General features: G+C 44.2%; 1 protein-coding gene and 1 pseudogene across 2 annotated transcripts; one reads left to right on the forward strand and one right to left on the reverse strand.

Annotated features, from left to right (window-relative positions):
- Positions 1 to 403: 403 nt before the first annotated feature.
- Positions 404 to 8,980, forward strand: LOC311131002 (axonemal dynein light chain domain-containing protein 1-like; annotated as a pseudogene). Its single transcript has 12 exons — positions 404 to 535; positions 906 to 1,026; positions 1,161 to 1,301; positions 2,988 to 3,058; positions 3,294 to 3,508; positions 3,829 to 4,045; positions 4,281 to 4,378; positions 4,839 to 5,041; positions 5,332 to 5,421; positions 5,585 to 5,703; positions 8,452 to 8,576; positions 8,865 to 8,980. The product of its transcript is annotated as an axonemal dynein light chain domain-containing protein 1-like (transcript).
- Positions 8,981 to 9,601: 621 nt separating this feature from the next.
- On the reverse strand, positions 9,602 to 13,110 carry LOC311131384 (podocin-like; the record flags this gene model as incomplete). Its single annotated transcript, XM_084164345.1, has 8 exons — positions 9,602 to 9,892; positions 10,159 to 10,237; positions 10,429 to 10,484; positions 10,830 to 11,033; positions 11,175 to 11,257; positions 11,632 to 11,704; positions 12,444 to 12,547; positions 12,774 to 13,110. The coding sequence occupies 8 exons, from the start codon at positions 13,108 to 13,110 to the stop codon at positions 9,602 to 9,604; spliced, it is 1,227 nt and encodes a 408-aa protein (XP_084020471.1).
- Positions 13,111 to 16,242: the final 3,132 nt, after the last annotated feature.

Consider the following 16,242-nt stretch of genomic DNA (forward strand, 5'->3'; position numbering starts at 1 on the left):
GGGATGTGTTCCAATCCCTCGCAAAGAAGGGCACCTATTGGTAGATGGGTCAAAACAAAATTGCAGACATTGAATATCCCCTTGAGGATGGTGAAGTTTTTATTTACACTTTGGATGGTGTATCAATACACCCAGTCATTACAAAGATACAGGCGTCCTTCCTCAGTTGCCGGAGAGGAAGGAAACCACTCAGTGATTTCACCATGATGCCAATGGTGACTTTAAAACAGTTACAGATTTTTGGCTGTGATAGGAGAAAAATGAGGATGGATCAACAACGTTGTAGTTACTCCACAATACTATATTCCAAACCATGTATCCTGTTTGCAATAAGGCACTGAAGTAAAACTGCAAAAAATAGCTGTTATCGACTGTACTGTACCATACAACTGTACTTGGATGTATGACCTTCACTTCTCTGTTTCCTCAGTATGACCTGTACGAGATGCAGAGGAGGAGGCTGGAGGTTTCGGTGGCCAGGCTGACGGACGAGAGGGACCTGTGGAGCAATGTCACCTACAACCTGGCCCTCAAGGTCTGTCTGTCTGTCCGTCCATCTATTTTGTCTTTTGTCTGTCTGTCCGTCTTTCCGTACGTCAGTCCGTCCCTGTCAGACATCCTGTTGTAGCGTTAGCTATATTACATTAGGACATGTTGAAATACAATGGAATGCATAGCTACATGGGAGGAGATAAGGAGCAGTAGAGGAATGGGAAGTGCTAACTGGGGTCTATTAATGTGGCGCCAAATGGAAGAAAACAGACTGAAACAGGGAGGGGCTACCTAAACTTGTCCTATTAGAAATGACAATTCTGAAAAACATTTTGCTGCCAAGTACCCTAATGAATACAACCATGTTAACGTATGTACATCAGAGTTGTTGATGTTGATCCGTTCCCTCCCAGATGATCAAGTTGAACAACCTCCAGCTGGCCAGCAGGCTTCACATTAGTGAGCAGACCTGGACCAAGACTGCCAAGCACTTTACATTCTTCCTGATGTCCAAGTTAAACTCCACACTGTCAGGTAAATTTTTTCCTGATTTGAGATATTGTACTCTCGAATTTACTTAATTTAAACGGAATTTACTCCAACCAATTCTGATTATAATTTCATACTATGCTAAAAATAATAAAAACCTTGTTTCCCGTAGGACGCAGAGGACTTGAATTAAATCATGCAGCTGACAGAGCAATGGAAGGAGCGGCTCACATCGTTCATGAAGAATCTAAGAGAGGCACAGCCAGTGTGAGAGGATATGGGGCATACAGGCTGGCATCGTCAAGTGGCGCCAACATCAGGTACGCGGCGTAGAAATGGCCATTGGTGCAATCTACTCATAGAACTGACTGTAAATCTGTCATGACAGAGCTGTTGTCATTGCTTTGACTTCATATAACTACACTGGGGGAAAAAAGTATTTAGTCAGCCACCAATTGTGCAAGTTCTCCCACTTAAAAAGATGAGAGAGGCCTGTAATTTTCATCATAGGTACACATCAACTATGACAGACAAAATGAGAAAAGAAATCACATTGTATGATTTTTTATGAATTTATTTGCAAATTATGGTGGAAAAAAAGTATTTGGTCAATAACAAAAGTTTCTCAATACTTTGTTATATACCCTTTGTTGGCAATGACACAGGTCAAACGTTTTCTGTAAGTCTTCACAAGGTTTTTTTTTTTTTTTTTTTTGGCCCATTCCTCCATGCAGATCTCCTCTAGAGCAGTGATGTTTTGGGGCTGTCGCTGGGCAAAAATTTTCTATGGGGTTGAGATCTGGAGACTGGCTAGGCCACTCCAGGACCTTGAAATGCTTCTTACGAAGCCACTCCTTCGTTGCCCGGGCGGTGTGTTTGCGATCATTGTCATGCTGAAAGACCCAGCCACATTTAATCTTCAATGCCCTTGCTGATGGAAGGAGGTTTTCACTCAAAATCTCACGATACATGGCCCCATTCATTCTTTCCTTTACACAGATCAGTCGTCCTGGTCCCTTTGCAGAAAAACAGCCCCAAAGCATGATGTTTCCACCCCCATGCTTCACAGTAGGTATGGTGTTCTTTGGATGCAACTCAGCATTCTTTGTCCTCCAAACACGATGAGTTGAGTTTTTACCAAAAAGTTATATTTTGGTTTCATCTGACCATATGACATTCTCCCAATCCTCTTCTGGATCATCCAAATGCACTCTAGCAAACTTCAGACGGGCCTGGACATGTACTGGCTTAAGCAGGGGGACACGTCTGGCACTGCAGGATTTGAGTCCCTGGCGGCGTAGTGTGTTACTGATGGTAGGCTTTGTTACTTTGGTCCCAGCTCTCTGCAGGTCATTCACTAGGTCCCCTCGTGTGGTTCTGGGATTTTTGCTCACCGTTCTTGTGATCATTTTGACCCCACGGGGTGAGATCTTGCGTGGAGCCCCAGATCGAGGGAGATTATCAGTGGTCTTGTATGTCTTCCATTTCCTAATAATTGGTCCCACAGTTGATTTCTTCAAACCAAGCTGCTTACCTATTGCAGATTCAGTCTTCCCAGCCTGGTGCAGGTCTACAATTTTGTTTCTGGTGTCCTTTGACAGCTCTTTGGTCTTGGCCATAGTGGAGTTTGGAGTGTGACTGTTTGAGGTTGTGGACAGGTGTCTTTTATACTGATAACAAGTTCAAACAGGTGCCATTAATACAGGTAACGAGTGGAGGACAGAGGAGCCTTTTAAAGAAGAAGTTACAGGTCTGTGAGAGCCAGAAATCTTGCTTGTTTTTAGGTGAGCAAATACTTATTTTCCACCATAATTTGCAAATAAATTCGTAAAAAATCCTACAATGGGATTTTCTGGAATTTCTTTCTCTCAATTTGTCTGTCATAGCTGACGTGTACCTATGATGAAAATTACAGGCCTCTCTCATCTTTTTAAGTGGGAGAACTTGCACAATTGGTGGCTGACTAAATACTTTTTTTCCCCACTGTATGTTGTTTTTTGTTGTAGGAGCCCGGATCCAAAATTTGAGAAAGTTTCAGAAGAACAGCTTTACACAAGCTTTGAAACAGTGGTCAAATGTAAGAACGTTTTCTTTTGTTCCTGTTAGGGACATTTCCTTTTAGGGACATGTTTGATGTTTTTGTATGTGGATCACTTACACAACCATTAAGCACTAGTCAGGCATTTTAGCACTGGGCTGGAACAAAATCCTGCACACCCTGTACTCCCCAGGACCAGGATTGAAGAACTCACTACCGAAACACCACATACCACTGTAAGTGGCCAACTAACATGCCCCCTCCCATCCTCCAGGCATTGACCATTCAGTGTGAGCGCTATGGAGGCGAGGACCTTCTCTCCTGCCAGGAGACCCTCAACAAGCTAGGCCAGTTGCAGGATGCCTGGGTGGAGGTTGGCCTTTAGCTCTTCAGGAAACACCCAGGGGGCCAGGAGGCGATGAGGGGACCTGGGCTGGACCGTGTCGGAGCTCCACAAGCAGCTGGGCAGGTGCATTAATGGCGAGAGCGGTGAGCATTTGAACGGAATGGCCCATCGCCACAGAAAAGTTGACTTGAATGGGGATGCCTGTTCTATAGATTCTATTTCTATGGCGGTGAGAGAGACAGACATAGTTTGGAGGGAATATACAGTGGAACTATATACAGGAAACTGTAGCACTAAGGTAGGATTCTGGAGTGCTACATACTGGGCTTGCAGGGTTTTGTTTCATCCCAGCACGAACACCCCTGCTTCAACTAATCTGAAGAACCCTGATAAGCACTCCTGCCTGTCTCATACCTCATACCTGCATTTATCCCTTGCCAACGGTTCTCTGTCGCCCTTTCAGGAATCCACAAGCAACTGATGTGCCTGGTCGGGGTCATGGAATTCTGGGCCACCCGACTGAAGGCCCTGGTTGGCCACACCGAGGGGCTGCCCCACTGTGATTGCCTGAAGCTGGAGAAGGCCCTGGGTAGCTGGATAATGCTGGCGATGGAGAGCCTGCTGTACGTCCACAGCACCCAGCCTGAGAACGAGAGGGTCAAGCACAAACCGCACGTCCAGTGAATTCTCTTGGCCCGCCTTTGTAGGCTTTTGACCAGGGCCTTGGTCAAATGATCTGTTGTGACAAAAAATTTGACATCATAATTACACTGTTGTTCGATTTGGTGCCAGTCATTTTTTTAATTAAAAGAGAAGACGAGAGCTTGTGCCAGTGCAAATTCCCAAAAAGTTTTGGCCCAAATCTGAGTTTATTGTGGCTAAGCTTTTTTTGTAAAAAATGTGTGTCCATTCCAGGATCGAGATTCTAGGATGATGTCTTCAACACTCTCCGGGAGTTCATCTTGACCCAAGCCAACTTCTTTGACTGTGAGAACCGCAGGCTATGTGAGGAGATACTGGAGACTTACAGAGCTGTCCCTAAATAGCACTTTCTTTACCTATGCTATTCTTTATCTATGCTATTGGGATGAGGGTACGTTTGATTCTATAGATGTGTAGAAGAATGGTGTAATATGCTATGATGATGTCTAGTTAAATTAAAAGGGGCACCACTTGTTTGTTTTTAGTCAACAAGGAGCTATAATTTAGCAACAAGGGATAAATACAATTTATCGTATAATTCCATCTGAAGGTAATTCAGTTCTTGAACGACAAGACAAATTCATATCTCCGAGGAAGCTAATACTTTATAAACACACAAAGGATTTCAAGATAAAGCAATGAATTCTACAGGAGGGATGAATCAACGAAAGATTGGGCCCTGGTCAAAAGTAGTGCACTATAAAGGGAATAGAGTACCATTTGGGACACACCCTATCTCCCTTACATAATGTCTATGCCCTGTGTTTCTAGGTGAACTCCATCCAAACGGCTCTGACTCGCTGGATGGTGGACCTGCTCCTCCAGATGGTCCCGGACCACTGTGATGACCAGGAGCAAGCCCTCCTACCGGGACCCAACACCACCGTCATCAGTCAGGTTTCCCTGGAGCAACTAGAGAAGGACTCCAAGAACCTCTCCCAGAAACTGAACAACTTCTCCAAATATATCACCATGTAAAGCTACTGAACCAGTTCCTGGAGTTGGTCTATAAGGTCTCCGCCTCCAGCACATATGCCCCGCCCCCCCCGCCTGCGTGGGATCGAACCCCATCACTCAACTGTGTTGCTACATGTACATTTTGGTGGTAGATGGGGGATGAAGTGGTGAGTTACACCACAGGCAACATAGAGCCTTTCTGCTTTAAAATGTCTACTTGGGCTGCTGTCATTGGGACGAATCTGTCCCACTTTTCATATTTAGTACTATATCGTCCAAGCTGAATGTGTTTTCCCCCTCTGTGCAGCTTTGACAGGCCATTGTGGAGGAGGAGATTCAGAGGACCATGGCTCAGGATGACACAGAGAATCAGTTCTTTGATCTCAACAAGCCGCAGGTACTGACTTAGCATTAGCAACCCTCATCCAGACTTTCTATGTAGAGCATGCTAACAGGGGTTCTACCATTATAAGTGTTTTGCACTCAAGGATGTGAATGCTAAGCTGTGTGTGTGTGTGTGTGTGTGTGTGTGTGTGTGTGTGTGTGTTTATGCTACACAGAGGGAGTGTGGCGATTGGATGGAGTCCTGTCAGATCCTGCTGTCTGACGTGAAGGGCAGTCCCGTGGAGCTGCGCATCACACTGAACTGCATCCCCCATTGCCCAGCATATAATCTCTAGTGAGCCTCTGATAATCATTTTACTGTGGTCCCTCTCTACCTTGCAGTTAGCCACCCAAAATGGAAATACCATCCCACTGGGCACTGATGTATATTCTAAAGTAAAATCAATTTTTTTTAACCATGACATTGGAATTATGTTCAAATGTTCAAATCCAAACAGTTTTCCAAGTTCATTCAACATGATCAGGAGGAAAAAATATATACTATAATTATTTTGTTGAAATGACGTGGATTCAACCAGCTTGCGCCCAGTGGGGTGTCATTTTAACATTTTAAGCATCACAGGTTTTTGGTTGATGTGATATAAAGTATAATGATGTCATTAGATGAACCTACCTGCAGTGTATCCACTAGAGGCTTTTGATGAAGAGGAGGAGGAGGAGGAGGAGTAGGAGGAGGAGGAGGAGCAAAATGATCAATTAACTGAGGTCACATGGTGACCAATCTACATGAAAAAAGACTACTAAAAAATACTTTAATTTATGGAACAAAACTGGCCATATTCTATTCCAGTATCTGAGAGTTGCTCAACAAATAATGATAATAATAATGATGATTAATATTAATGATGATGATGATGATTATTATAGTAATTATTATTATTATTCATGCTAGGCACTTGTATCTTCCAGCTCTGTGATGAGATTTCCCCTAGATGCAGATCTAGGATCAGCTTCTCCTCCTCTAATCCTAACCTTAACCATTCATTGGGAAATGCTAAACTGAGTCAAATTCTAGGGGTAACCTCACCCTTCACTAATGTCCAGAGCCGGAAGTACACTATATGTACAAAAGTATGTGGACACCCCTTCAAATGAGTGGATTCGGCTATTTCAGCCACACCCGTTGCTGACAGGTGTATAGAATCGAGCACACAGCCATGCAATATCCATAGACATACATTGGCAGTAGAATGGCCTTACTGAAGAGCTCAGTGACTTTCAAGGTGGCACCGTCATAGGATGCCACCTTTCCAACAAGTCAGTTTGTCAAATTTCTGCTAGAGCTGCCCCAGTCAACTGTAAGTGCAGTTATTGTGAAGTGGAAACGTCAAGGAGCAACAATGGCTCAGCCGCAAAGTGGTAGGCCACACAAGCTCACAGAACGGGACTGCGAGTGCTGAAGCGTGTAGCGTGTAAAAATCATCTGTCCTCGGTTGCAACACTCTATACTGAGTTCCAAACTGCCTCTGGAAGCAATGTCCGCACAATAACTGTTTGTCGGGAGCTTGATGAAATGGGTTTCCATGGTCGAGCAGCCGCAAACAAGCCTAAGATCACCATGCGCAATGCCAAGCGTCGGCTGGAGTGGTGTAAAGCTCGCCGCCATTGGACTCTGGAGCAGTGGAAATGCGTGATGAATCACGCTTCACCATCTGCCAGTCTGGGTTTGGCAGATGCCAGTAGAACGCTATCTGCCCCAATGCATAGTGCCAACTGTAAAGTTTGGTGGAGGAGGAATAATGGTCTGGGGCTGTTTTTCATGGTTCGGGCTAGGCCCCTTAGTTCCAGTGAAGGGAAATCTTAACGTTACAGCCTACAATGACATTCTAGACAATTCTGTGCTTCCAACTTTGTGGCAACAGTTTGGGGAAGGCCTTTTCCTGTTTCAGCATGACAATAACCCCGTGCACAAAGCTAGGTCCATACAGAAATGGTTTGTCGAGATTGATGTGGAAGAACTTGACTGGCCTGCACAGAGCCCTGACCTCAACCCCATCGAACACCTTTGGGATGAATTGGAACGCCGACTGCGAGCCAGGCCTAATCGCCCAACATCAGTGCCCGAACTCACTAATGCTCTTGTGGCTGAATGGAAGCAAGTCCCCGCAGCAGTGTTCCAACATCTAGTGGAAAGCCTTTCCTGAAGAGTGGAGGCTGTTATAGGAGCAAAGGGGGGACTAACTCCATATTAATGCCCATGATTTTGGAATGAGATGTTCAACGAGCAGGAGTCCACATACTTTTGGTCATGTAGTGTAAATTGTGCCTCATCGACTGCAGTTTTTGAATTATTTTGCAATACCTGTTTTTGACCAGCAGGTGGAGGCAGAGGACCCAGAAGAGGCCATACATTTACATTTACATTTACATTTCAGTCATTTAGCAGACGCTCTTATCCAGAGCGACTTACAGTTAGTGAGTGCATACATTATTTGTTTATACTGGCCCCCTGTGGGAATCGAACCCACAACCCTGGCGTTGCAAACGCCATGCTCTACCAACTGAGCTACATCCCTGCCGGCCATTCCCTCCCCTACCCTGGATGACGCTGGGCCAATTGTGCGCCGCCCCATGGGTCTCCCGGTCGCGGCCGGCTACGACAGAACCTGGATTCGAACCAGGATCTCTAGTGGCACAGCTAGCACTGTGCCATGGAGTGCTCACTAGCCGGCTCTATTATGAAGCTGATAGGCCATGATGGTAACATCATTGAGAAACCCTGGGGGAGGATACTATTCAGCTGGATGGGGTCCTGTGTTCCTTGTTTCATTGTGAAAACATTGAGCCTTTGATGCCCTGGCTACAGTGGAGATTCTGCAGCACTAGTTACTGTAAGTTATTGGTCTTTAATGAGGGGTCACACTCTCTCAGCACTGTGTATCTCCCATCTAAGGATTATTACTGGAGTATTACATTGAAAACACAAACACATTTGGTTGTCTCTTGTAAAGTGCTTCACTTAGCCTTTTTCGCAACTGTAATGTACACAACTGTATACTTAATTGAAGTGTGTGTGTGTCAGTAGGGTTGAGGCCCGGGCCCAGAATGTAGAGGAGTGGGACCTAAAGGCAGAGGAGGCCCTCCAGGCAGCGCTGGAGAAGATCCCGGATCTGGAGAGACAGGGCAGGCCCAGCCTGGAGGCCAAAGGTAGGTCAATACCGAGACACCTCTGTGATACATATGTAGGATCTTAATTTGAGCCAGTTCGCTACAGCAGGCAAATAATCCTGCAGCAACAGGAAATGTGAATTATTATGTGGATTATAATTACTGAAGTTTGTAGGGGTTGATACATTTGACACATGGGAAATGTCTTGAATTTCAAAGTGGAAATTACAAACTTCAGAAGCCTTTTTAAGCCTCAAATCCTACATCTGTAGGTCAACACTGTTGGATATGGGATTTGGACACTCATCTATACAATTTGCATTGCAGTGAGCAAGAGGTCTGTGGCAGCGGCTCTCAAGTCAAAGGTGTCCACCCATGAAACCAAAACAGTGAGTCAGAAGCCTGAGCCTAGCCCCAAACACCACAAGCCCAAGAAACACTGAAGATTGAAAACAGTACAGTGGTTTTAGAGGTAATTGGAACTCGGCTCCCCTGAGGATCCCGACCACTTTGTATTTGACAAATGAATGAAAGCAGAGTCTAAGTATGGTATGTCTGGGCATTCAACAGTATTTAGTCATTTGTCTTTTTGTTGTTGTTCTGGAATGCATGCTATTTGTTAAGCAGTCATGTCCTACAAGGTTACTGTATGGTGTGAAATATGCTTCCCTCCAATCATGTTGATACTGTATGGTTCCTTTTCAAAAATAATATTATTAACCTATTATTTATTTATTATGGACCGTATTTACCCTCATATTACACTGTCTGATTTAGGTGGAGTGTGTCATCAGCATATTGTGTAAATCATACAATAAAAACACAAATCTCTATACTGATTTATATTTCTTTACAGAGGATGAAAAAACAAAACAATCATAGAACAAGATTTTCACACTTCTTCAATCTGATATGAGGGGTGCATATCAATAATCCTAAGTGGCGTCCTCTCTTTGCTTCCTTCACTTCATCAGCACTGATATGAAAGAACTGGAGTGGCAAAACCAGTGCAGCCACTTTAGACTATTGAGATGCACCCAAATGTATATGCTTCCCTTTGTCTCCTACATCATCGGCGAGTCTGTCTTCCGCTCCTCTTTGGTTTCTCCTCCTTTTGGGATGGGATTGGCTGGAGCCAGGTTTGGAGCTGGGGTGGGTAAGGTTAAGGGTGAGGGGTCACGGGGCAAGGTGAGGAGGTCAGAGGGGAGGGTGAGGACCAGTGCTGGGCGTTCGGTGCGGAGGGTGTGTAGCAGCTGGAGGAGACGGAGGTGGATGGCGGCAGGGGAACCAGAGAGGGAGTCCAGAGATGCCTTCAGAGCCTCACAGGCTGCTCTCTCTCCCTCTGCTGCAATCACCTACAGGACAGGGAGGAGGGGAACATAGGGTTAGAGGTCAAGGGCTGCAAGTTGGCAATGCTTGTTGTTTCGCTTTTGCTGTTTATCCTACCTCCCTTCTGACATGCGTTCATGCCAACGCATGTGCACACACATACGTGTGTGTGTAGGCTGGAATGGGTTAAATGCGGAAGACACATTTCAGTTGAATTCATTCAGTTGTACAACTGACTAGGTATCCCCCTTTCCCATTGTACACATACACACAAAAAAGACGGATTACATACTTTGATTTGGGCTTGTCTCTTTGCCTCAGCCTCTGCCGCTAGGCTATGCTGCAGCTCGATGGGGAGAGAAAGATCCTCTCTGAAATGAACATGGTGAAAAGAGCACACCCAAGTCAGCAGTGAAGACACAAGTTGACAATTCCAACATGTACCGTGTTCTATTAACATTTGTTTACGACACCACCAGCCAAAATGGGAACTCGCATCGTCGTCTTGTTTTGAAAATGGTACAAATGCCTGTAGGTAATCAGTCATCGATGATAGTCTTACATTTCTGCTCTCTCCACCTTGATCCCCCACTGGCAAGCTACAGAATCGATAGCCACCTGGAGATAGTGTTGAGAAAGCACACCACGTCACCACCCATTCACTCACTAAAATTCCTGGACAGTCCGTGTGATTTTACACTGCTCAATACCAAATTCCACGAATAACCATTGTCAATATCGAATGTCACACCTGGGTTCAAATACTATTGGAAATCATTTCAAATAGTTCATCTGTGCTTGATTGAGCTTGCCTGACTTAATTGACCAATTGGATAGTCCAGAAACTGTAAACCCTACCCATCTGGCACTCTAGGTTAGAGCAAACACAATTTCAAATAGTATTTGAACCCAGGTCTGGTCAATATACAGACCCATACAAAGAGTGTACAGTAGGTTAGGTACCTGGATCTCCTGGGCGATCCTCTTCCTGTCCAGCAGGATGTGGGTGAAGTTGTGGTGGGCAAGAACGTCTCTGTCTGCCACCTGTACCAAGGCCTGCAGCACGGCACTCACACCCGACAGGGCCGTGCTGCACAGAGCCACGTTCTCTATACGGTAGTAACACACCGCGCTCAGCTCCGTGCTCACCAGATCCTTGGTCACCACCTGGACACACACAGGAAGAAACACACACACAGGAAGAAACACACACATCACAGCAGTAAAAGAGTCATGCTCAGAGGAAATATTTTTGAATATTTGATGTAGATTTAGTTTCTCTGTATGCTGTCAGAGGAGTTACCGTACTGTGTGAGGTGGGACCTTGAGCATTTTTAGACGGATGTCCACTTTCTGGCAAACATCGAGTAGTGGGAGGTAGAAAAGTAGGCCTTGGTCCCGAAAAGACATGCAGTAGAGAGAGATTGGAGGATATTTTTATATACTGTGTAATGTACATGCACAGTTTGATAAGTATATGGACTATAGGGGTGGTTCACAAGACTTGTGCTGTGTAAAATGTTACCAATTGCCTTTTAAAATCCATTTGAGAAATTCACCGAGATTGGTTTGATGCATGCCTCATACCTAGCCTAAGACAATTATTTCATGTTTGAAGAAAACGTGCCAGACGTTACATTTTCCTATGTCATACCATTTTATGAGTAGCCCCCTATGTGTATCCCTAAGGAAATCCAATTATTCTTAGAAAGCTATGAATAACTCATTGAATGAGTCATCAGATAATATAATAACAAGCACAAACCTGGTCCCCTGGGTCTCCCTCGCAGTAGGTGACCCAATCTGAAAATCACAGCTCTCTCATGCTCCCTCACAACCTGTCAATCAACACAGTGGCTTTCTGTCAATCAAGACTTTGCCATAATTGAATGACACAGAGAAAGACAGCCAACTGTGTCAGTCAATGAAATCACAGAAGGTTGGTGGCACCTTAATTGGGGAGGACGGGCTTGTGGTAATGGCTGGAGCGGAATCAGTGGAATGGTATCAAATACATCAAACACATGGTTTCCATGTGTTTGATGCCATTCCATTAGCTCCGTTCCAGTCATTATTATTCCAGACACTCCAAAGTTGATATTTTTCTTCCAAAAAGTGGGGTGCTGAATCCTTGTAGTCATTCACCAAATACTACATTTCAATGATGTGCCTTTATTGTACATTATAGAAATCTACCATGTGGTGAGTGCTGTCCAACTCTGGAATATTGCCTGAAACATTTTGACACAGTCATCATCAAGTTGTTATACTATGACACACATGGGCAGCAGGTAGCCTAGCAGTCAAGAGAGTTTGTCCTGTAACCGAAATGTCACTGGATCGAATCCCCAAGCCGTTCTGCCCTTGAGCAAGGCAGTTAACCCCCAACAACAACTGCTCCCCGGGCGCTGATGACGTGGACGTAGATTAAGGCAGCCCCCTTCACCTCTCTGATTCAGAGGGGTTGGGTTAAATGCTGAAGACACATTCAGTTGTGCAACTGACTAGGTATCCCCTTTCGTTTTGTGTTATACTGTTTATTGTGTTGTCTATGTAAGGGAGGTGGAAAATCCTTACCTTCACACAGAACCAGATGGAAACGGGAAAGAAGAGGATGACCAGGGTTAGAGCCAACACCATGAGTAGCCACTCACACACTCCAAGACTCCTCGGCTTCACGCCTGGTGATGACAAATACCACGGTTCACACTCACAGTAAGCTAATGTCCTTTTCAAAGATATCATCATTTAAAATCAAAGACCAGGGCCCATATTCAAAAGTGTCTCAGAGTAGGAGACCCCCCCCCCCCCCCCCTTATTCATTATGACTGCAAAGGTCAAACTGATCCTAGACCCGTATTCCTACTCTACAATGCTTTGTGAATAGGGGTCCAAATATTGTCTTACCTTCCTCCTGCCACTCACTCTCTAGTAGCGCAATGAACTCCTCTCCCCTCTCTTCCTCTCTCACATTATCCACGTCCACAACAGTGGAAGTGGACTTGACTGGCCCGTCTACCTCTTTATCTGTCTCTCCCTTGGTCTCCTTTTTTGGTCCCTCTTTCTTCTCATGTTCTTCGGGGAGCCTCACTGTCTTGGTGCCCTTGTGACGGCGGCCCCTGGAAGTAGGGGAACCAGAATGTTCTCTCTTGGCCATCCTCCCTGCACGCGGAGCGCGACGAGGGGAAGCTGACTCCGGACGTTTCTCCATCCCTCTTGGAATGTCTGTGATGAGAAGAAGCATCCAATCCAAAGCTAGGGCTGGTTGGTTTGCTGTTTGGGAGGCTGTCTTGGTTTCAACTGCCGTCTCTTCCTCAGCCGCAATCACCTATGACAAGCCTATGACCAGGGCTGCTAGTTGGCAATACTTGTTGTCTTTTGCTGTTTATCCTTCCTCCCTACCTCCTGGCACACGCACACACGCACACGCACACGCACACACGCACACGCACACACACACACACACACACACACACACACACACACACAGGGTAGGCTTATAACTTGCAACCCTATTAACATGACATAGATTGAAAAATTGACAAACTTTTGGAAAGGCATTTGGAATATAAGTTGTCGTTTCCGTCCTGTTGACATCATAGCCAGTAATGTGAGATTAATATGTGAGGATTGTCATTGGAAATAGGGCAACCTTGTAGATCTGTGTGCTTGGGGAGTCACTGTTGGGAATGTGCAGACTCAGATGTTTGTCTCTTTTCCAAAAAGCTGATGTCAGTTTCCCCATATTTTTTGGTACATGAAAGAAACACATCCTCCCAGACACAATTTAATTAGACTGTAAATTAAGCATTTGACCTACATTTTCCTTGCTGTAGTTATTCTCAGAAGGCCTGGCTAGGCCTGCTAGAAACAAAGTGTCACGCTCTGGCTCCGGGACTCTGTAATTTGAGCCAGGGTGTGTTCATTCGTTGGGTGTATTTCTATGTTTGTATTTCTGTTGGGTTTATTTCTATGTTTGGTCAATGACTCCCAATCGGAGGTAACGAGTGTCAGCTGTCGGCTCGTTATCTCTGATTGGGAGCCATATTTAATCTGTATGTTTTCCTGTGGGTGTTGTGGGTTTTTGTTCCGTTTCGGTATGTTTAACCGTTGGACTTCACGAGTCGTGTTTTGGTTTGTTCGTTATTAAAATAAAGTAATGTTTGTATCACACGCTGCGCCTTGGTTCGCTTCCTGTAACGACGATCGTGACACAAAGTATTTCAGTTGATTAGACATTATTAGATTTAATTATAAAAATGACTGTATAGTCTGCATTTCAGATGTTTTATTTATTATTATTGCTAAAGAATTTAAGGAATCTCACACCATTTTATGGGTTTGTATTAATTATTGCATTAAAATAATTGAATACATTTTCGTATCAATTGTTCTAATTGTGTGTAATAACGTTTGACCACTTCCAGTAACTTCACTGGATCACTGCCCTGGCCAGAAGAAGGTCCATTAAGCAATAAGGCACGAGGGGGTGTGGTATAATTAGAACAGTAAAAATCTATGTTTTGTCATACCCGTGGTATATGATCTGATATACCACGGCTTTCAGCTAATCAGCATTCAGGGCTCGAACCACCTAGTTTATAATCAATTCACTGAGAAAGATACAGTACCAGTCAAGGGTTTTTCTTTATTTTAACTATTTTTTACATTGTAGAATAATAGTGAAGACATCAAAACTATGATATAACACATATGGAATCATGTAGTAACCAAAAAAGTGTTAAACAAATCAAAATATATTTTATATTTCAGATTCTTCAAATAGCCACCCTTTGCCTTGATGTCAGCTTTGCACACTCTTGGCATTCTCTCAACCAGCTTCACCTGGAATGCTTTTCCAACAGTCTTGAAGGAGTTCCCACATATGCTGAGCACTTGTTGGCTGCTTTTCCTTCACTCTGCCGTCCGACTCATCCCAAACCATAATGTAGAAAATAGTACAAATAAATAAAATCCCTTGAATGAGTAGGTGTGTCCAAACTTTTGACTGGTACTGTACGTATTCTGTCTGTATTTGGTATACATACTTGCACGTGCATGTGGCTGATTCCAGAAAATGTGTCTGACTGAAGTGTGTAAAAGCCATTACATTTTTCTTTATATTGCATAGTTTTGGAACAAAACATGTTTTAAGACTAGTAACTGGATGTGAACAAGCCAAATGGATGTTGGAGACTAAATAAATAGGTAGCTAAGTAGCTAGCTATCTTTACAGCTGTATGGCTTGTGCAATGATTTTGTCTGACTAGCTTAGCCTCAGACGAATGTAGCTAGCTCCTGTCAGAGATTTGGATATAATGATGAGATACCACCCTAACAATGGGATTTTTTGTCTACAGAGCGGAACGGCGGGCTATTAAGCTCTCACCTATTACTCTTTTTGGATTGGTGGATACATCTCGTTATTTTAATACTGTTTTGAATATGCTGCGACTAGCCACATGTCATGAATATGCATAGCCATCTTGAGACAACTCCGATATAAAGTGTTTTTTTGTCAAAGTTGCCGGGTGTCAATTGCCCTACTTACATCAGTGCACTCATAACAACCTAAGCATTATGAAACTTATATTCGATCAAATAAACCTCAAATAGCAGCATATAAGCCATTCAATGTTTTGTTGACCAAATTCGACACTCTCATTGACCTCCATACAAAAACACCTTGCTTGGTGGGCGAAAGAAACGAAACACTGCCACCTGCTGGTGGCCCAGTTGTCCCTCTCGCTTCGCCACTTCCGCTCTGCTCTGGTCCAGCGCATTCGATTGCGTTCCTCTACTAACCACAGTAGGGGGGGAACATGCACTAACACCCTGGATCAGATCTAAGTGGAATGGAATGCTAACAACCTTGGGTTGTTAGCCTTGGGAAGTAGGGCTGCTGAGGCTGCTGCAGCACCCCCTGTTTAAATCGAAATGAAACAAATTATAATATATATTTTTTTCAATAAAAAATGTCCACAATATTTGTGAACTAGGCCTTTAGTACTCCTGTATGAGCGGAGAAAAATACTTGTCCTGTAGTGTTGTTTAGATGCATTATTCAGTTTTTCTCAAAGTCAAATTGCACCTGTTGTAGGCCTAATTAGGTACAATTCAAGCCATATATTTAGATGGCTCTGGGTCCAATGACGGACAATGGGGGAGGATTCTTTGCACATTTCAAAGTGTCATTATTGAGAAAATGCATTGGCTTGTTTTATATGTGATAGACATTTACTTAAATATTCAAACATTCAAGCAACATTCACAGTATTGTATTCCAACACCCAACACCCCCCTCCCCACTTATATACTCTCATACCCTCACCTCTCTCTCTCTCCCTCCCCCTCTCGCTGTCTGACAGTTGACAGA

Source organism: Coregonus lavaretus (assembly GCF_964263955.1).
Source record: "Coregonus lavaretus genome assembly, chromosome: 6".
NCBI classification, from domain to species: Eukaryota; Metazoa; Chordata; class Actinopteri; order Salmoniformes; family Salmonidae; genus Coregonus; species Coregonus lavaretus.